Consider the following 22196-nt stretch of genomic DNA (forward strand, 5'->3'; position numbering starts at 1 on the left):
TCAATGGTTGACTTTTTAATGTTGTATTAATATTTTACACTTTTTTTACAATCACTTTGCTACTACCGTTTTCTTAAAGTTAACATAATCTGACTGAGGAATCTTAGACAAGTAAATATTGTAACAGTGGTCAAATGTAAATATTTAACTTTATTATTTAATTCTGCAATTTGCCTTCATTGGCGATTATCATCAATTTGATTACACAGATACTAATTAAACTAAACAGACAATGGCATCTCTGAATTCAATAGACCATTTCACAAGATGTAAACAACACTGGTCCAGAAGCACTTCCTGTTTCAGTTTGTAGCTGTTTTCTTTATTTCACTTGTAAAGAAAACATCTTAAAGATGTTTGTTTAACTTTTTGATTCAGTTTTAAATGTTCTGTTGGTTGTATTTTATCCCAGCTTTTATGTAGTGTTAAAAAACTGAAACAGGAAGTGCTTCTGGACCAGTTTTGTTTACGTCTTGTGAAATGGTCTATAATGAAATACCTTTAACTGAAAATTGAATGTTTAATCTTATTATTATACATTTCTGACATTCTATCCTCCAATTTGATACTGTTAAGTGCTTTTATGTTACAGTATATTTTAATCTTTGATAACAGGTAATAAAAATACAACGGATGATGTTAGCTCTGGTCCAATTAAAAAATATTAACAAATCAGGACATTTTTGTTCATGTAAAATATACCTCATTGTCACATTCTAGACTTGTTATATTTAGCTTTAAATAAAAAAAAAAATGCCCCTTAATATTGTGTAATATCCAAAATAAAAGTTTGTGTTTACATAATATATGTGGGTGCACTGTGTATAATTATTTTATATATATATATATATATATATAAATAATACACACACATGCATGTATATTCATTATTATATATATATATATATATATATATAATATTGAAATTTATATATAATATAAATTATACATAAATTTATACAGTATTTACTTGAAAATATTTCTTAAATATACATGCATGTGTGTGAATTTATATATCTAAAATAATTATACACAGTGCACCCACATATATTATGTAAACACAAACTTTTATTTTGGATGCGATTGTTTGACAGTCCTACTTATTTCACATTATATTATTTAACAATAACTTAATTTAATACCTAATTCAATACCTCAATTAATACCTAATTTTCTCCCAAAAAATAAACCACAGAAAGGGAGAATAAAAACAACAACAACAACAACAAAAAAGAATTGTAAAGTACCCTTGTTTCTGATTGACTAAATCTTACTTATACTTTAATAAATATATTATAAATATAAATATAATATATATATATATATATATATTTCTATATATTATATAATATATATATATATATATATATATATATATATATATATATAATATATTTTTTGCAAATATTAAACTAGGACAGTCTTGGAAGATTACCTGGGAATGTTGAAATGAATATTCATGAAATGTGTGAAATGTGATACTTAAACGTAGAGACTTATATCAGGGGTCGTCAAATGTAAAGGTGGCTCATGAGAGATTTAGCAGAAAAGTTGATATCTACTGAAGCGTTTCGAAAGCCAATGAGAAATGCACAACCCAAATCCTCCTCCCGAACTGTAATATCAGAGCTGAGTTATGTTATTTTACAGGGATATTTTTAAAATGCTGAGCAACGTCTTTATCTGGTGCGCATAGACCCGTGAGCCAAAGTGACTCACAAAAGAGTCATCATGACACATCCAAACCCAGAGACGAAACAAGACGTCAGTGCGGTCGGTCACCCTATATGATGACCCACAAATCAGCAGAGCTCATCATAACACATGCAAATCCAATCTAAAATATTGCTTGTTTTGATGTGCATTTTTAAGACTTCAGACCAGAACTACCAAAGAAATGCAGAGAAACATTAAAAGTGACCTTATTGAATATGCATTTGTAGGAGTTTCCCTTTCAGACGTAAAATTTATGCGAGGACAGTATTTAAATGAATCATGCAATGTGATTTACTAAAGTTTGCGCTAGTCAATTTATTGGTATTTGTGGCATAATTATGTGGAATTTTCTCCACTCGTCTTCATTTATTTAATATGCCGGAGTAAGACGTAATCCGAATAGGGCTGTAGTGTCCCAGTCGATTAGTCGATCGGCTTCTTGGTCGATAGTTCGAGCAAAATTCTGATTTGTCGATTTTTTGCCGCGTTCATTTAAAGTAGTTCGAGGACTTTTCACGAGTGAAGGTATTATTGCGGCAAGTTGAAGCGCTCTAAAGCACTTTTTTATGGTATTCCGCCATACAATATAATCATCAATTTGAAACGCTTAGAAAAACACAACGTTTTATTTTGTGTCACCAGCCTAGGTCGAGTTACACTAATCGAGTAACTGTGTTTAAATAGGGAAAACGAGGAAGTGTTTGGTCGCTTCTCTTTTTGGCCCATATTTAATGCACTGGGCTAAGCTAAGTGCTAACATAGTTTTGCGGCAATACAGAGCGATAGAGTGCGCGCACTGAGACGAGAGAGGTATGCATCAGCTCGTCTTAGTTAAGGGAATAACATAGTTTAATATGAAAACCCGGTGGAGTATCCCTTTAAGTTTTATAAGCTCAAATGCTCGCCTTGCTCTGTTCTGAGATGCGCGTTCAAAATGAACAAATCTTTTTCCGAGTCAATTCGTTCGTTTCGGTTTGTTGAATGAATTAATGACTCGGAAAAAGATTCGTTCATTTTGATGAATGAGTTCGAAAGGGAGAGTCACACAGAACAGAGCAAGGCGAGCATTTGTGCTCATAAAACTTTTTTATTTATTTATGAAACAAGCGATCGTTTCGCTTGATAAGACACTTATTCATCGTCTGGAATCGTTTAAAGCCCTTTGAACAGTTTGAAACTGTCTTTTGGACCTTGAACAGTTTGGACCCCATTGAAGTCCATTATATGGAGAAAATCCTGGAATGTTTTCATCAAAAACCTTAATTTCTTTTCGGCTGAAGAAAGAATGATATGGACATCTTGGATGACATGGGGGTGAGTAAATTATCAGCAAAAGTTTTTTCAAAAGTGAACTACTCCTTTAATCAGTTTTGCCTTGCAACCCAACCAAAGAGAGAACAATAAGTAGTAGACTATAGAAGGTTTGATGCCAAATATTTTTTGTCGATTTTTAGTCGAAAATTTCAGGAATTCAGTCGACCAAGATTTTCTTTGGTTGAGTACAGCCCTAAATCCAAACATATTGTTTGCCAAGCCATGTTATTTTTTATGTACTATTTTACATGGTTGTTAGCAGATAACCTGCACCTTTAACCTGTGGTCATAATGAATGAATGAATGGATGAAGTTCCTGCATCTGTTCTCTAAGTTGCACATAAATATGGCCCTTAAACTCAAAATCACGAAACAAAAGCTTTCTTTAGTAATTTTCCCGCAATGCATCTTTAATTAAGAACTCTGACAAGGTTTATCATTTAATGCAATGCAGGTTTTATAACGGACCTATTGCATGGGGAACACATCAATACCTGTAGTTTTCAAATAAGCATGAAAGACTTGATTAGCTGGATTAGGTGCGTTTAATTAGAGTTAAATCTAAATTCTAGGTCTTTGGCCCTGTTTTGCACCCTGTGTTAGATTATCCATCACATGTTTAGTAACTAAGCAGATGGTGGATGCTGAGTTGGTAACTGAACAAACTTTGAACTTACCGGGCAGAAACTGGAGGCCCTGCAGCATCTGTCTCTCCTGACTGAAGTCCACCATCAGGTGCGTCATGTTATCTGTGGCTTTGGGCTTCATAGTCAAGCGGAAGGCAGGAGCCATCGTGACCCTAAAGGAGCAAAATAATAATAGTATGGTTATTTGATATATATATAACTTTATAAAACGGTTAGTTCCAGTCCTTGATTCTGATTGGTCAATAGCTGTGATTTATTCACAACGGTTCTATGCATAGATATCCATAATAAAGGCTAGATGTCTCATCCGCTGCTGGCCAATGGAAGTCGGCGGCCACCTTGCTACAGGCAGCTCGCTCACTCGTAACATTGGGTTTTAATGGTGCATGTACTTTTTAAATATCCATAACTTGCTCAATTTTCTACCGATAGGATGGTTTGTTATAAACGTCAGAGATGTAGTTATGAATAATAAGTGTATAAATAAATAATTCACAATTATAGCCACGTTAATAAAGTGTGTAAGAAACCAAACCGTTTGTAAATCCTTCAAGATTTCATGTTCGTGCTGATCACTCGTCTTACATCGGGAACCACAGAGCCCGCCTGTGACAAGATGGCCGCCGGTGATGACGATAGAGACCCTGGAATCTAGACTTTATTATGGATATCTATGGTTCTATCACTACACAACACCCCTAGCAACCACTCTTTCAGCTAAAACATACCAAAAATTAATTTCAAAGTGAACTATCCCTTTAATGTGTGTAAAATACAGATTACGATAACTAAATAAAATAACGTATACAGGTGAAACTCGAAAAATTTTAATATCATGCAAAAGTTCAATAATTCAACTTAAAAGGTGAAACTAATATATTATATAGACTCATAACATGCAAAGTGAGATATTTCAAACATTTATTTGAGGACATTCTGTTTGGACGGCAATAAAGTCACCTTACGGCCCCATGAGAAACAATCACCAATCGTCAGTTTAGGGTTTAGGAGTGCAAAACAAGAAAAATGTGAATGTATGTGTCATGCAGTGGACACACAACCGCACACAGAGAGTGGAAAACATACTGTACCTATCTTTGATCTGTTTGGCAGCCTTGGAACAGTGATTGAGGAGGAGAAGAAAAGAGGAAGAGAGTAAAAAAGAGCAGGTCGTTAGTATCGCCATGCAGGAGTGAAGTGAAAGCATGCAATTCGGCTCAGTGCTGGACTGGATATACACACACAAACACAGGGTAAAGTAGGATCCTAAACATAAAAAGCACAGGTTAATGAGCAGTTTAATAGATTGTTGTTGTTTTTTTTGATTCACTTTTAATTAACAGATCAGAGAATCACAAACTTTTGTTATCCATTTTCATTATTTAAAGGGATAGTTCACCCAAAAATGAAAACACTGTCAGTAATTACTCGTCCTCATGTTGACTTGTTGAGAACACAAATTTACATATTTTTCAAATCTGAGAGCTGTACGACACACGCATCACACACACATGACCAGCGTCGGCCAATAGTGAGCCTCCGTGTGACGTACAACCCAGTTACACTACGTGAACACACTCGTGGCGCACAGAGAAGGAAATGAATACTTGAATAAAGTCGTTATTGTTTGTTTTTTTGCGCACAATAAAGTGTTCTCGTCACTTGATAAACTGATGAATGAGCCGCTGTAGTCACTTGGACTATTTTAACGATGTCTTTAATAACTTTTCTGGGCCGGCAAGTTTCGATCCCTTAGAAGCCTATATGGAGGACTGATCCAGCTCTCAGATTTAATCAGAAATATCTTAATATGTGTTCTGAAGATGAACAGGGTTGAACAACATGAGGGAGTGTAATTACTGACAGAGTTTACATTTTTGGGTGAACTATCCCTTTAATATAAAGGATTCGTTCACTTCAGAATTAAAATTACTGACATTTGTGGTTATATATTTTTATTTTTTATAGAAAATGAGCGATGATCTGTCTAGATAAGACTCTTATTACTCGGCTGGGATCATTTTGAGACATTGAAGCTGCACTGAAAATCACATTTGGACCTTTTACATGTTGGACCCCATTGAAGTCACTATATGGAGAAACATCCTGGAATGTTCTTCTCAAAAACATTAAAGGGATAGTTCACTTTGAAATTCATTTTTGGTATGTTTTAGTTTACCTCAAGGGCATCCAAGATATAGGTGTCTTTGTTTCCACAGTATTTTCAATTTTGATATTTTTAGGTCAAACCGTTCGTGTCTGTCAGTCATATATAATGGAGGTCTATGGTCACCACCTCAAAGAGCATGCACAGAGAAGTCCAACTTAAACATGATTTAATGACTCGTAAATGTAAGTACACATTGATGGCCTAAGACACGAACAGTATTTATATCGTTTTTACCAAAGCCACAAGAGGTTACAAGAGGTAAAAACGATATAAATGCTGTTCGTTTTCTCACACAAACCGCTCGTTTCATGTCTTAGGCCATCAATGTGTACTTACATTTACGAGTCATTAAATCATGTTTAATTTGGACTTCTCTGTGCATGCTCTTTGAGGTGGTGACCATAGACCTCCATTATATGACTGATAGACAAGAACGGTTTGACCTAAAAATATCAAAATTGAAAATACTGCGGAAACAAAGACACCTACATCTTGGATGCCCTTGAGGTAAGATAAAACATACCAAAAATTAATTTCAAAGTGAACTATCCCTTTAATTTATTTTCGGCTGAAGAAAGAAAGACATGAACATCTTGCACGACATGATGGGGGTGAGTAAATTTAATTCTGAAGTGAACTAATCCTTTAAGTGAAAACTCAACCGCATAAATATTATGTATAACTGTTTTGTTCTTGGTTCTCTCTGCCTGCAGGTTTAAAGTGCCCCAATTTTGCTACTTTAAATGTTCCTAATTTTGTTTTTCACGTCTCCTACAACAGCTGTACATGCATTCAAAGTTTAATTTTCTCATCAGTTCAATTCTGACAGTGAAACTAGGGGACTACAGATGAAAAATAGCATTTTGGCTAATTCTGGCTTTTTTAACCATGTTTGTTCATGTGTTTTATGAAATTGCACTGTCCCCTCTTAAATAAACCAATACAAACCAAACCTCATTAGCATATTTGGCTTTCAAAACACTCGATAAATACACGTTTTACCGTATCAAATCCAGCATGAGTCCTTACTCTTTGGGTTTGCTTTGGCAGCAGAAAACAGCATTTTTTCGACATGTCGAAAACACAAACCCAACTCTTCCAGTCTCAGCTACACCAACAGTGTGTGTGCGTCAAAATAAAGCAAGCCGATGAAGACCATTATGCAGATTTGTTAAAAACTCATGTAGGTTCAAGCCGTAAGTAAGACTGGCGACTCATTTCAGGCAGTTCACTCTTTTTATCTCTGAAACTTTGCAGACCTTTTACATATTACACACTGCATGAAAGCTCATATCCGAAAAAGCATAACAGGGGCACTTTAAACAAGCCACAGTAAAGTAAACAGGAATTTTAAAGGATTAGTTCACTTTAAAAAAAACTTTTGCTAAAAATTTACTCACCCCCATGTCATACAAGATGTCCATGTCTTTCTTTCTTCAGTCGAAAATAAATTAAGGTTTTTGATGAAAACATTCCAGGATTTTCTCCATATAATGAACTTCAATGGGAACCAAACGGTTCAAGGTCCAAAAGACAGTTTAAATGCACCTTCAAAGGACTTTAAACGACACCAGACGATGAATTAGTGTCTTATCTAGTGAAACGATCGCTCATTTAATAAATAAATAACAAAGTTTAAGTTTTATAAGCACAAATACTCGCCTTGCTCTGTTCTGTGATGTGCGATCGTGACTCTCCTGTTCGAACTCGTTCATCAAAATGAACGAATCTTTTTTGTGTGATTTGGTTCATTCAACGAACAAAATGAACGAGTTGATTTGGGAAAAGATTCGTTCATTTTGATGAATGAGTTCAAATAGGAATCACGAATGCGAATCACACCCTAACCCTAACTATGACAGAGCAAGGCGACCATTTGAGCTTATAAAACTTAAACTTTTTTTTTTTTTTTTAAATGAGCGATCGTTTCGCTTGATAAGGCCCTTATTCATCGTCTGGAATCATTTAAAGCCCTTTGAACAGTTTGTAGTTTGCACTAAAACTTACTTTTGAACCTTGAACCGTTTGGACCCCATTGAAGTCCATTATATGGAGAAAAATCCTGGAATTTAATTTCTTTTCGACTGAAGAAAGAAAGACGTGGACATCTTGGATGACATGGGGGCGAGTAAATTATTAAGTTTTTTGAAAAGTTAACTATTCCTTTAAGAGACAACAAAACCAGCATTTTAATAAATGACATAACAGATGTCCGAAGTTGCACCTTTATCAAACGCATCAGTAAGCGCCTACCTTAGTGAACTCGTCCTCATCTGTGATGTGCAGCGCATTGTTAGCGAACTCCAGAAGTTCTTCTGCGCTCTCTAATGCACTGGTGCTCTGGGTCAGCTGGTTCTGCAGGACAGATAAAGACACATCATCATTAGTGATTTTTAAATGATCTGTGTTAGCTTGGCAACCATTCTCCGCTAAATCTCCCAAGTAAAATGTCCTTGTAACTGTTAAAGTCCTCCAACAAACACACATCTACCGCTGGGGTAAACTACACTGAGCAGTTGAATCCGCTTACTCGATCCGCCATGTTTTTTTTTTTTTTTTGAAAAGTGTCTTATTTTACCCAGAATGCATTGCAGTGTAGTCCTACTTAAGATAGTCAGAGTCTTAAAAGAGTAGGTCACTTTTAAAAAACTTTTGCTGATAATTAACTCACCCCCATGTCATCCAAGATGAATTAAGGTTTTTGATGAAAACATTCCTGGATTTTTCTCCACATAATGGACTTCAATGGGGTCCAAACGGTTCAAGGTCCAAAAGAGAGTTTCAGTGCAGCTTCAAAGGGCTTTAAACGACACCAGACGATGAATAAGGGTCTTATCTAGCGAAACGATTGGTCATTTCAAAAATAAATAACTGAATAAAAATTCATCGAATAAAATGGCTTGAAAAAAGATTCTGTTATTTTAATGAACGAGTTCGAACAGGAGAGTCACGAACGCTCATCACAGAACAGAGCAAGGCGAGCATTTGTGCTTATAAAACTTAAACTTTTTTATTTATTTTTGAAATGAGCGATCGTTTTGCTAGATAAGACCCTTATTCATCGTCTGGTGTCGTTTAAAGCTGCACTGAAACTCTCATTTGGACCTTGAACCGTTTGGACCCCATTGAAGTCCATTATATGGAGAAAAATCCAGGAATGTTTTCATTAAAAACCTTAATTTTTTTTTCGACTGAAGAAAGAAAGACATGGACATCTTGGATGACATGCGGGTGAGTAAATTATCAGCAAAAGTTTTTTTTAAAAGTGAACTACTCCTTTAAGTGCTTTGTGCAACGGGCTGATTTATATATCTATCTGAAGTCTGACTATCTACTATATCTAAGCCGTAGTCAAAGTCTCCGGTGTAAATGCCTAAGATCCTTCAAGAGTGAGGTTCTGATCCACAGATTCTTGTTTAACATTACACTTCACTTTTATTTGCACGTAAAAATGAGAGCTAAAGAAACATGACCTGACACTGAAAAAAAAAATAAAAGCTTTACCCTACATGTCCACTGAACTGGACGAAATCTGCTCAGTACGCCAACAAACTGCTCAGATCTGCAGAAAACAGTGATGTCATCATCCAGCTCAGTTCAGATCTCATCCAATTTTGTCAGTACAGTCAAATCAATAATATTACTGACAATTAAGTGTCTCCAAATACGCAAGCCAGGGGCAACAGTGGCAAGAAACCCAAAACTTCACTGAAGACAAAAAAAAAACAAGCTCGGTCAGGTGACCTCATCTGGTCAAATAAACGAACATTAGTGTGATTTTGATTCTTAACCCAGATTATGGATCGAGCATTCATAATATTTCATCCAGATCCTTCTGCTTGAAGTTTGGGATACTTTAAGCTGGTGTTAATAATAATAATAACAATTTATGTAATTGATTTATCTGGTGAACACAAATAGTGCATAATATCAGCCATAACATGACTAAATATTCTGCCAAAATTTTTATAACAGTAGAAACACTGTTAGTGCACCACTAATATTTAATGCTCAATATATTTCTTTTGAAACTGGTTAAAAATGTAAAAAGTCCCTTAAAGTCCCCCTTTGGTATAAATCCAGTTTTTAATGTTGTTTATCCATCTATGTGGTGTTTTTAATATGCTTTAAGACAAATCATGTGTACATTTATAAGTGGACAGCATTGCTGAGTATTTTCTGCTTAAAATTGCAGTGAACCAAAGACAGTCTCAAAAAATCGCTGGTGTTTTTGACGTCACAAAACGACCTTGTAACCAATCAGATCAAAGAGTGATCGTCAACCAGTGGATCGCTGAGATGAGCGAGTGGAGGCGGGGCTCATTTGCATATTCATAGAACCGCACATACTAAATCAGGCAAGAGTGTCAAGTTACATTCAAGCTATTTTAAGGCATGAAGAATTTTTTTTTCAAAGAAAAATAAATTAAATATTGAATTAAAGATGAGTTTTAAGGGATAATATTATTGTTATTAAAACTACAGAGGGACTTAAAAAAATTATTACATTATTTTATTTAAAAAATATATATATTTTTTAATTTATTACACAAATTATTACAATAATAACCAGGATGGTCAGAGAGGAGTTTAGAACTGGCGATGACCAATATTTAGATATTGGTGTATAAGACTGATTGATGTGAACAAAAAATAGTGATAAAACATTAAAGAACAAGACATAACCTTAAAAAGACCCCAACACAACGGTTCCTGTAGCCGGAGTGTTTACGCACTGTTATGTGGTGAAGGATGGGAAGGGAGCTGACGGTTCATCACGTATTTGAGCTCATTTCTCTCTCTGGTATTGTTCCTGTTCAGTGGACTTAGAGGGCTGGGCTCAATACTGCCATTACAGCACCATGACATCACCAGCCCAACCAAAGCCAACCACACACACACACAATTAACAGAAACTAAAAATCAAAACAATCAAAGCTCTCTGATAACAGAGCCTGTGATCCTGATTGAAATATGAGCAGTTCTGGTGTTACTTTATAATAAATATATACTAGGGCTGGGGAAAACAATCATGTGATTATTTCTGTGAATAATATGGGACTTCTTATATCGTTAGAAAAATTACAAAGTACATCTTTCCCATCTTTCCCGAGAGAGTGAAAAGTGAAATCGTAATCAACCACCCCTTTAATAACACTATAAAGATGCCATTAAACAAATATAATCTAAATGACATCTTATGTGTATTCTACATTGTTTTGGGGATTCAATACGTCTAAATACTCAATAATCACATAAATCATGTTTTGGTAAATAATTATTTTGACTTAAAATTCATAATTATGACATGAAAAGTAAAGATCAAAATAAAATACAAATACAAATTGAAATCAGATAAGTCAAAATTATGACAAAAAACATGATTATGACAAATTGAAATTGAGTCCTAATAAAAATAAAAATGTTAGATAAAAAGTAGAAATTATCAGATGAGCAATCAAAATTATCACAAAAAAAAACATTATTATGATATAAGTTGAATTTATGAGACAGAATATAAAAAAATATGAGACAACAGGTAGAAATGATCAGATAAGTCAAAATGTTATATGACATCAGTTAAATTTAGGAGAATAATTATGACATAAAAAGTATATTATGAGTCACAATTATTTAGGGCTGTCAAAGGATTAATCGCATCCAAAATAAAAGTTTGTGTTGTGGGTGCACTGTGTATAATTTTTTTATAGATATAAATACACACACATGCTTGTATATATTTAAGAAATATTTTCATGTATATACTGTATATATATTTATATATAATTTATATTATATATAAATATAAATAATATTTTTTCTTAAATATACATGCATGTGTGTGTTTTTATATATATAGAGAATAATTATACACAGTACACCCACATATATTATGTAAACACAAACTTTTATTTTGGATGCCATTAATCATTATTAATCGTCTGACAGCCCAACAATCATTATAGTAAAAGTAAAAGAAAATATGACAAAAGTCGAAATTCTGAGACTTTTTAGGCCATAATTATGATTTAGTAACTCACAATTCTAACTTTTTATGTCAGATATGTCAGAATTATAATTTACCCAAGTATTATGTTTTCATTATCATAATAACCCACCCCTTTATTAAAACTTGGTATAAAGATACCATTATACAAATACAATCTAACTGACATCTTATGTGTATTCTACACTGGTTTGGGGATTCAATACGTCTAAAAGCTCATTGACACGAGCCACTCCCGAAGTGCTTTGAGGTGGTTTGGGTCAGACTCTGACCTGAAGCTCATGTGATTTCCGCACTGTTTCTTGTTTGATGGTGTTCGTCATCCTCTCTTTCATCTCCTCCAGAACGGCGTACAGCGTGTCGAATTCCTCCTCTAAATCCGACACCACCTGTGTGGAGTTGACCTGAAACCAGACAACATTTCAAAATGAAGGGAAAAACATCAGTTTAAACCACATTAGATAAACTGAGGCTTATTTTTCAAATGTATAAGCATCGTTACAGTAATTAAAACAGTTATTAGATATCTCTCGCCATTGTTTAAGCCCAACTCACTCCACCTTGCAGAGACAAAGCGACCTGAAATATTTATTTCTCAAAGAGACCTGGCAACTTCCAGCGACTAGCCTTTAGTGACAGGATGCAGTCTCTAACATTTAAGTTTAAGCGATATCAATATTGCAATCATTATTTTGACATAAAATTCATAATTATGACATGAAAAGTGAAGATAAAATAAAAATAAAATATGAGACAAAAAAATTTTAAATGATCAGATGAGTTAAAATTATGGCAAAAAACATGATTATGACAAATTGAAATTATGAGATACTAAGTCCTAATTATGATAAAAATGTAAAATTATGAGATAAAAAGTAGAAATTATGAGATAAGCAATGACTAAAAAACATTATTATGACATAAGTTGAATTTATGAGATAAAATAAAAATTATGAGACAGAAAGTAGAAATGATCAGATAAGTCAGATAAATAAATTTATATAAAATATAAATAAATAAAATAAAAATATTTAAATTTAAATAAATAAAAAATATATTATGAGTCACAATTATTTAGGGCTGTCAAATGATTAATCACGATTAATCGCATCCAAAATAAAAGTTTGCGTATTGGGTGCACTGTGTATAATTATTTTAAAAATATAAATACACACACATGGTTGTATATATTTAAGAAATATTTTCATGTATATACTGTAGATAGATTTATATATAATTTATATTTTATATAAAAAATATTTTTTTCTTAAATATACATGCATGTGTGTGTATTTATATATATACAAAATAATGATACACAGTGCACCCACATATATTATGTAAACACAAACTTTTATTTTGGATGCGATTAATCGCGATTAATCGTTTGACAGCCCTAAAATAAATATATTATGACATCAGTTCAATTTAGGAGATAATTCATGACATAAAAAGTATATTATGAGTCACAATTATTACAGGAAAAGTAAAAAATAATATAACAAAGTCGAAATTATGAGACTTTTTAGGCCATAATTATGACTTAGCATCTCATAATTCCAACTTTTTTTGTCAGAATTATGATTTACCCAAGTATTATGTTTTCTTGTGTGGTGGAAATTGGCTTCCATAACTATGATACCATAAGCAGAGCTGATTTTATTGTACATTTTGTGCATATATGACAATTAATGTTGTGTGTTTAGACCCAGATAGCCTCTGTGTGTGAACTGTGTACACACAGATTCTTCCCTCCTTTATGTTCATATTTGTATTGTTTTGTAATGACAGTCATATTAGGCAAATATAACTAGGAAGATCTCCCAGCAGCCACCAGTACCTGTGGTGTAATGGGATTACAGTAATGTGTTTAAAGTGCAGAGTTGCTAAGTTTGACTTTGTACGGTAAATTCTTTCGACTCACCTGAACTCGACCCAAAGTGTGATTCAGCGCTTCAATGAAATGATTGAGCTCCTCATTTTTGTTTGCTAATGTGGTAATAATCCTCTGTAAGGCATCCTGCAAAAGGGAAAAAAAAAAAAATTTACGTTTGTTTTATTGCATTTATTTGTGCTATTGCTTACGATTTTGTTTTTTGTTTCTTTGCGGTTTAATTGCTTTCAATAATTCCTTGAGAACTTTTTACTTTCATTATTCATGTGATACTAAAACTGGCACTGGAAATTGAAATTGGGAGATTTCACAGGCATCATAATAAATACCCTTATATATATATATCATTATTGTAAAGTTAAAAACTGTTCATGCATTGACGTATGTGGCAAGGTGTCAATATTTCCATGTTTTATATGGGATATGGCCCACTCGAAGGCTTCACTGGTGTATTTTCAATCTTTTTCACATTCTCTATAAGGCATTGTGTTAAACATTTAAACAATCTATGTAAACTTGTAGAGAAGACCAGAAGGCTTCACCAGGATGATTTATTAAAAATGTGATACTCAACATGGCATTCATCAAGTATAAAGCCCAAAGTATCCTTCACTTGTTCACATTTATTTAATGGCACATCAATCTTAAGTTAATCGCATCCCATATCATCACTGCATGTTTATCACACATCACATTTTACTGTGTTCCTGTAGTCAGTAAATCTATTTTAAAATCAAAGCATCATTTATATGCGGTTTTGGTTCCTATATGAAGCGCAAAACATTTGACCTCATTTAATATACAGCCATATCTGTCCTCTCAGGCTCATTAGGCGTCCTATATAGCAACTCATGTGGAAACCTCTCTGATGCTCTGCTTGAGGAACAGCATTGGTCTTTATTTGCTTTGCAATCCAGAAAAATCACATTTTTAAATTTAGGATTTTTCTCCATATAATGGACTTCAATGGGGTCCAAACGGTTCAATGTCCAAATGAGAGTTTCAGTGGAAACTGTTCAAAGGGCTTTAAACGACACCAGACGATGAATAAGGGTCTTATCAAGCAAAACGATCGCTCATTTCAAAAATAAATAACGAAGTTTAAGTTTTATAAGCTCAAATGCTCGCCTTGCTCTGTTCTGTGATGCACGTTCATGACTTTCCTGTTCGAACTCGTTCATCATCTTATTTCTAGCCATTTTGTTCGAAATTTATTTATTTATTTTTATTTTTTTAAATGACCACTCGTTTCGCTTGATAAGACCCTTATTCATCATCTGGTGTTGTTTAAAGCCCTTTGAAGCTGCACTGAAACTCTCTTTTGGACCTTGAACCGTTTGGACCCCATTGAAGTCCATTATATGGAGAAAAATCCTGGAATGTTTTCACCAAAAATCTTAAGTTCTTTTCGACTGAAGAAAGAAAGACGTGGACATCTTGGATGACATGGGGGTCAGTAAATATTTTTACATTTTTAAAAGTGAACTACTCTTTAAGAGCAAGCGAAACACGTGGTTTAGATACAAATATTCTGTATGGTTTTACAAGAAGTTGCAGCAAATATATTGTGCTCTACTATATTTACCAGCAAGCTTTAACCAATATCTGCAGAAGAAGATCATTGACACGGTCAGGGCAGTGGTACACAAAAATGCAGTATGTGACTCACTTAAGGGGTCACATGACATGGCCACATGCAAAGCTAATCAAATTTCAGTGGAAGGACAATTCTCTGGTCAAAGGAAGAAAATAAAGTGAAGGGGAAGTTTGGGATCCAGTCAGCTTGTGGATCCGCAAGAGAGGTTAGTGTTGGTGATTCAGAGCATCTTATAGAGGATTTTTGTTATTTCCTTGCCCTGCTGTTTGCATTTTATTGTTTAAAGGAACATGCCGACTTTTGGGGATTTTAGCTAATTAACCGTATCCCCCAGAGTTAGATAAGTCCATACATACCCTTTTCATTTCTGTGCGTGCTGTAACTCTGTCTGACGCAGCCACCGCTAGCCTAGCTTAGCACATAAACTGGAAGTAAATGGCTCCAGCTAGCGTACTGCTCACATTATTTTTTTCTCTGCAGATTCACACGCCTACAAAATAGAGCCCGACCGATAAAGGATTTTGAAGGCCGATACCGATACAAATATTTTTGGGTTTTAAAATCCGATATTCCGATATATCGGCCGATATTTTATTTATTTATTTATTTGAAACTGGACATGATAGTCACAAATTTTGTCATGCTTATTTGAGTATAAGAGATATTAGATGGGGATGTTCTTTCAATTGTTATTCAAGCAATGTATGTATCGTGCCCAACTCAACGAGTGTTGCCAACAGGAACGGTGTAGAGTGCCCTCTGGTGGACAAACTATACAACTCCAACACTCATGACATGGTTCAAGCGTATTTCGTCCGTTTTTATTTTATTTTTGAAATATTCATTTATCGGCCATTATAACTGCCGATACCGGTAGTTTGAAAAATGCCTAATATCGGCCGATAATATCGGTCTGGCTCTACTGCTATCCCACCTACACCGGAACCATGGTATAGGCCTGGGACATTTAACTTAGTTGTTTTTGTTATGTTTATACGCAGACGTTGGCAGGAAGGCCAATGCTTTTATGGTTACATTTTGTTTTAACAGTTATCTTTACATTTAACATTTAGGTTAAGCTTAACGTACAAACTATTTGTAGTGACATAAAATGACCCTTTCGTCACTTAAATGAGGTATATCCTCAATAATAATGCAATAATGTTAAAAGTTGATGCTGTGTGAACCTCGTGGAGGATGAGCTTCTGTATCATGTCCCTGTTTGTTGTCAGTAAACGATGACAGATATAAAACATGAAACACAAAAAGATAAGCATGCACAGATTGCTAATTAATTCCTCTCATCACAGAGAGGATGACCATCTCTGTCCTGAGATTACGCGAACACAGTCAACAATAGGGTGAAGACAGAATGACGTAGAGCAAACTATTCTGGTCAGTGTCAGACGGTCCCTTAAATCCTTCAAATCCAGGAGACAATGCTAGTTAAGGATCAAGACTTCTGGGCCTAATCCAGAGAGATACTGACTCTATATGCTAGAGGCAAATATACAGAATATCTACACTTTAAAAATAGTAAATACTACATGAAAAAGTTAGTTCAGGCAAGAATTTAAATTCGTTTCTTCTATTAAATCTATATTAGTACTCAATTCAAAATTAAAACCTAAATATCAACGTTTAAAAATTAATTCCATCATGCAATACTTTATGAGGTTGATTTTTCACTGTTTTCCAGCTGTATTTACACAGTTTTATCATTGCTTTTGTTGTTAGAATTAGTAACTTACCATTTTGTGACATTTGGAGTTCATTTTCTTACACATTCAAACACAATTACGATCAATAAAATGTTACCGTTTGTACCGTTCGTTTGTAATGTTACCGTTTGTATGTTACCGTTTGTATATGTTACAGTTTGCATATATACCATTTTTTGTAATAATGTTACAGTTTGTATATGTTACTGTTTGTTTGTAATGTTACCGTTTGTATATATACCGTTTGTTTGTAATGTTACCATTTGTATGTTACCGTTTGTATATACCGTTGTATGTAATGTTACCGTTCATATATATGTTACCGTTTGTTTGTAATGTTACCGTTATATATACTGTTTGTTTGTAATGTTACCGTTTGTATATGTTACCGTTTGTATGTTACTGTTTGTATGTTACCGTTTGTATATATACCGTTTGTTTGTAATGTTACCGTTTGTATATGTTACCATTTGTATGTTACCGTTTGTAATGTTACTGTTTGTATATGTTACCGTTTGAATATGTTACAATTTGTATATATCAAGTATTGAGGTTTCTGCGTTCACATGATGTGTAGTTTCTAATATAGAAATATAAATTTGTATTATTTATTAGAGATCACTTCCGCCACTTGTGAAGACCGAAGCGCCCACGCCCTCAGATCACTTGGACGTGGCTGTGGTTACAAGTGGTAAAAACGTTATAAATACTGTTCGTTTTCTCACACAAACCGCTCGTTTCGTGTCTTAGGCCATCAATGTGTACTTACATTTATTACGAGTCATTAAATCATGTTTAATTAAGACTTCTCTGTGCATGCTCTTTGAGGTGGTGACCATAGACCTCCATTATATGACTGACAGACAAGAACGGTTTGACCTAAAAATATCAAAATTGAAACTACTGCGGAAACAAACACACCTACATCTTGGATGCCCTTGAGGAAAGCTAAAACATATCAAACAAAAAAAAATTCAAAGTGAACTATCCCTTTAAGCAGGTAAATGATCGGACAAGTTCTGCATGTTGTTTTCACCAGAAGAAAAATAAAATAAAATAAAGGAATCATGCACAAATTAACACTTCAATATAAGGTATATAACATGCATTTAGAAAAAAGACTTCATATCTAATTGCATTTTAAAAACAATATATATCTTTTAAATCCCACATCATTTACAGCACAATGAATAATCATACATCTAATAATTATGAAGTTAAGTCTATTTGTTTACCAAGGAGACAACATTGTCAATGAAATATGAGACAATGAGACATGTGATGTGTGAAGAAAAACAAAGAAATAGCTAAATAAATATCACATGAGCAGGCCGATATTAGTCTCGATCTCTATCGAGGATGTTTGCCATTCAGCTTCTAAATATCCAGACACTTTCAGTCTGTTCCAGTCTCGTTCCTCGACTCCGAGCTCGGTCAACACTAAACTATTGACAGACGACAGCAAAGGGAAACATGAGAGGGCAGAGCTGACCTACTTCAGACACACATAGAAGTCAGATTCAATTCTAACCTCTATCTGTATTTTGCTCTTTGACCACCACAGATCCACACCCTTAACGGCAGGAGTAGATACATGAACAATGTGGTCCACCTTTGTAACAGATTTACATGCATACACTCGTATCATTGAGGGTTTATGGAGGCCAGTAAACCTGACCTAACTTTCCAGGGCTGAAATCCGATACAGTCAAGTTTATTCTGACTGCTAAACTCCAGATTAGATGAATTTTAAGTTGCAGCCAAGTGAATCTCACGGCCTGCCTGTTGAAAAGTCAAAACGTTACATCATTTATACCCTGTGGAATCGGACTCCTTCACAAAACCCACAACGGCATGACCCACTTTGTGACAATACAGTCGGGTTGTGTGCCGGTATATTCCCTGACTCCCAGCCCTGACACATTTCTAATGCTATCTATCATATTCAAATGATCCTCTTCAACTCAATTCAATAATCATAACAAATTAGGGGTGTAACACAATACAACAGTACGTATCCTGGAAAGGTTCTCCTAAAATAAAAATTACTGTGAGAAAAAATTCAAGTTTTTAGAGTTACTACATTAAACTACTTTATATAATGTTGATTATAATGTATAATAATTAATGGGGGAATATTTGTGGGTCCTGACAATGATAATGTCTGATGTTACCAGTAAAAAAGTGGCCTGCATTTATATTAAAGGAGAAGTTGACTTTAAAAAAAAAACTTTTGCTGATAATTTACTCACCCCCATGTCATCCAAGATGTCCATGTCTTTCTTTCTTCAGTCGAAAAGAAATTAAGGTTTTTAATGAAAACATTCCAGGATTTTTCTCCATATAATGGACTTCAATGGGAACCAAACGGTTCAAGTTCCAAATGAGAGTTTCAGTGCAGCTTCAAAGGGCTTTAAACGATTTCAAACGATGAATAACGGTCTTATCAAGCGAAACGATCGCTCATTAAAAAAAAAAAAGGTTAAGTTTAATAAGCTCAAATGCTCGCCTTGCTCTGTTCTGTGATGTATGTTCGTGACTCTCCTGTTCGAACTCGTTCATCAAAATGAACGAATCGTTTTCCGAGTCAATTCGTTCATTTTGTTCGTTGTATGAACTAAATGGCTCGAAAAAAGATTCGTTCATTTTGATGAACGAGTTTGAACAGGAGAGTCACAAACATGTGTCACAGAACAGAGCAAGGCGAGCATTTGAGCTTATTAAACTTAAACTTTGTTATTTATTTATTAAATGAGCGATTATTTTGCTAGATACGACCCTTATTCATCCTCTGGAAGTGTTTAAAGCCCTTTGAACAGTTTGCAGTTTACACTGAAAGTGTCTTTTGGACCTTGAACAGTTTGGACCCCATTGAAGTCCATTATATGGAGAAAAATCCTGGAATATTTTCATCAAAAACCTTCATTTCTTTTCGACTGAAGAAAGAATGACGTGGACATCTTGGATGACATGCGGGTGAGTTAATTATCTGCAAAAGTTTTTTTAAAAGTGAACTACTCCTTTAAATATATCTAGTCAGTGAAAGAGTGCAAGCATATTCATCTAAAATAATTCTGTATTTTCAACTTCAGAATCATAATATGAATATTTTTATTCTGGTGTCATCATTGTCCTTGGGTTACAAACCTATTCATTTAAATTGACTGACAGCTGTCCTCATGTTGAGAGGAATCGTGTAAGTGCAAAGGCGTTGTGTGTGAACAACATGATGTTTATTATTGTTCTAGACTAAAGTACGCATGCATTTACTCATCTCACATGTGCAAAAACAGATTCAGTTTCCTCAAAATGAATATAAACAGTGAAATGCAAAGTCAGAATATTATGCAAACCTGCAGAATTAGCCAAGTATGTTAACACAAATATACTTTATGTGTTTAATCTCATGTGTATATGGTGCTGACCTTCAAATAGCAAATTCAGCCATACAAATAAACAAAAATGACTAGTTAAACATCACATTTGTTTCATTTTTTGTTGAACTTTCTTCTCCTGTTTCCTATTCTTCTGCAACCCAGAATGGCAGCACAGCCGAAAGGTTAGTGTGAATTTGCATTACCTTCAACATGAGGCTTATTCATTTCACTTTTGTAGTGATAGGGCCTTTACATTTGTCAAAAATATAACTTTTATGTAATTAAGACAAACAAACCCAGCCCAGGTAAGAAAAAAAGTAATTATTTTAACCCGATAATGTAACGCACTACTTGTTAAAGTAATATTGCCTAACAATTCTCAGCTGCTAATATCACACAAGGATGTTATCATTAATATAAAGAAAGTGTGGAAGAACAACATAGTAAGCAGAATGTGATCTGTAAATGTTAGACTCCTCATCCCTGCCTGATGTCACTTCCCCTCTCTTTATCCACTTCTACTAACTAAGTAAACTTGGGAGCACAGGTGCAATGCAATTACAAGCCTATGAGATACAATATTTCCTACTCTTATGCAATGCAACTGCAGTAATGCTGGTTAAATATAATTTTAAATCTACTCCCTCATTATATAATGTATATCGTTTATATAACACATTACAGACAGAATATATTGGTATTATGCAACAAGGGATCAGTCAAATACAACGTAACAAAAGGCATTAAGGTAACGTTAACATTTCTACAAGGGTTCCAGTTTCGCCCTTATTCTAACATCAATCTTCCAGCTTTCTTTACAGCTACAAGTCAAACACTATTTCTAAAAGGCCATCTAACTTCAATGTCATACAGGCCACAGCCCCAGATAACATTTACAGTGAATAGACATACGGTATTCGTCTTTAAATCCATCGGTGTGAATGAGAAGTGTCTGTTTACAGAGTCGTAACGTTACGTTATTAACGGTGCGGCGCATATGAGCGATGATAGTGTAATAAACACTTTAGTATTCGATCACAAATGGACCGCGGAGACTTTTCAGTTAGCTACTGGTTTCCAAACACTTTAATTATGTGCCACTTACTTTCTGAGAGTCCATTACGAGGTCCCCAAAATAACTGAATTCAGTTCATGAACAGTGAGAATGTCGAGGCGCCCGATGATTCCCTGTGGAACAAGGAGGAGTATCACTGCGCATGCGCAGTGTGCGCGGCATGACGTCATCTCGAGAAGGGATTGCACGGGTTGAGTGCGACGGTCGGGTTACAGAGCTCATTTGGCTTTAAGTTCAAATATAATGTCAGTAGATTACGTTTGCTTTTATTTGTTGCTATATTTATTGAACTGTGATATATATAACAGGGAAGTTTGTAGTGCTAGGGTAACTATATATTTTGATTACCAAAAACTAGGACACTCGGCCCGGAAACAGATACTCATGATACTCGAAGTTTACTCCAAGATGCTTTATTAATTTCAATACATTTAAAGTATGGATCTGTATGGATAGAAAATTGTTATATTACAAGACACAAATTCAGAGCTTCTCAGAGGTTAGGCTACTCAACATGTTTTATTAAGACAGGTTTCAAAAATAATGAATAAAATAAGGATAGAAATAATGTCTCCTCTGTATATACAGAGAGAGCACAATGCAAAAAGTAAATATGAGGGCAATATTGTTCCTAAATAAGCCACATTTTAGTATTTGTTTTGAAGGTGTGGTCTGGTA

The 22196-nt window shown here is 34.4% G+C and overlaps 1 protein-coding gene across 4 annotated transcripts in view; it reads right to left on the minus strand.

Moving 5' to 3' along the window:
- The window catches only part of fsd1l (fibronectin type III and SPRY domain containing 1 like), a 33481-nt gene extending 11811 nt beyond the window's left edge, over positions 1-21670 (minus strand). For all 4 annotated transcript variants that reach the window (XM_039662141.2, XM_039662140.2, XM_039662139.2 and 1 more), the window contains exons 1-6: positions 21549-21670; positions 13779-13874; positions 12127-12258; positions 8101-8202; positions 4769-4791; positions 3708-3829 (exon numbers count right to left, since the gene is read on the minus strand). In XM_039662141.2, the coding sequence (XP_039518075.2) occupies positions 3708-3829; positions 4769-4791; positions 8101-8202; positions 12127-12258; positions 13779-13874; positions 21549-21563 (490 nt within the window). In that variant the 5' untranslated portion in view covers positions 21564-21670. The remainder of the gene's footprint in view (positions 1-3707; positions 3830-4768; positions 4792-8100; positions 8203-12126; positions 12259-13778; positions 13875-21548) is intronic.
- Between the last annotated feature and the right edge of the window lie 526 nt (positions 21671-22196).

This window comes from Pimephales promelas, chromosome 4, assembly GCF_988280905.1.
Source record: "Pimephales promelas chromosome 4, fPimPro1.hap1.1, whole genome shotgun sequence".
In the NCBI taxonomy this organism is placed as follows: domain Eukaryota; kingdom Metazoa; phylum Chordata; class Actinopteri; order Cypriniformes; family Leuciscidae; genus Pimephales; species Pimephales promelas.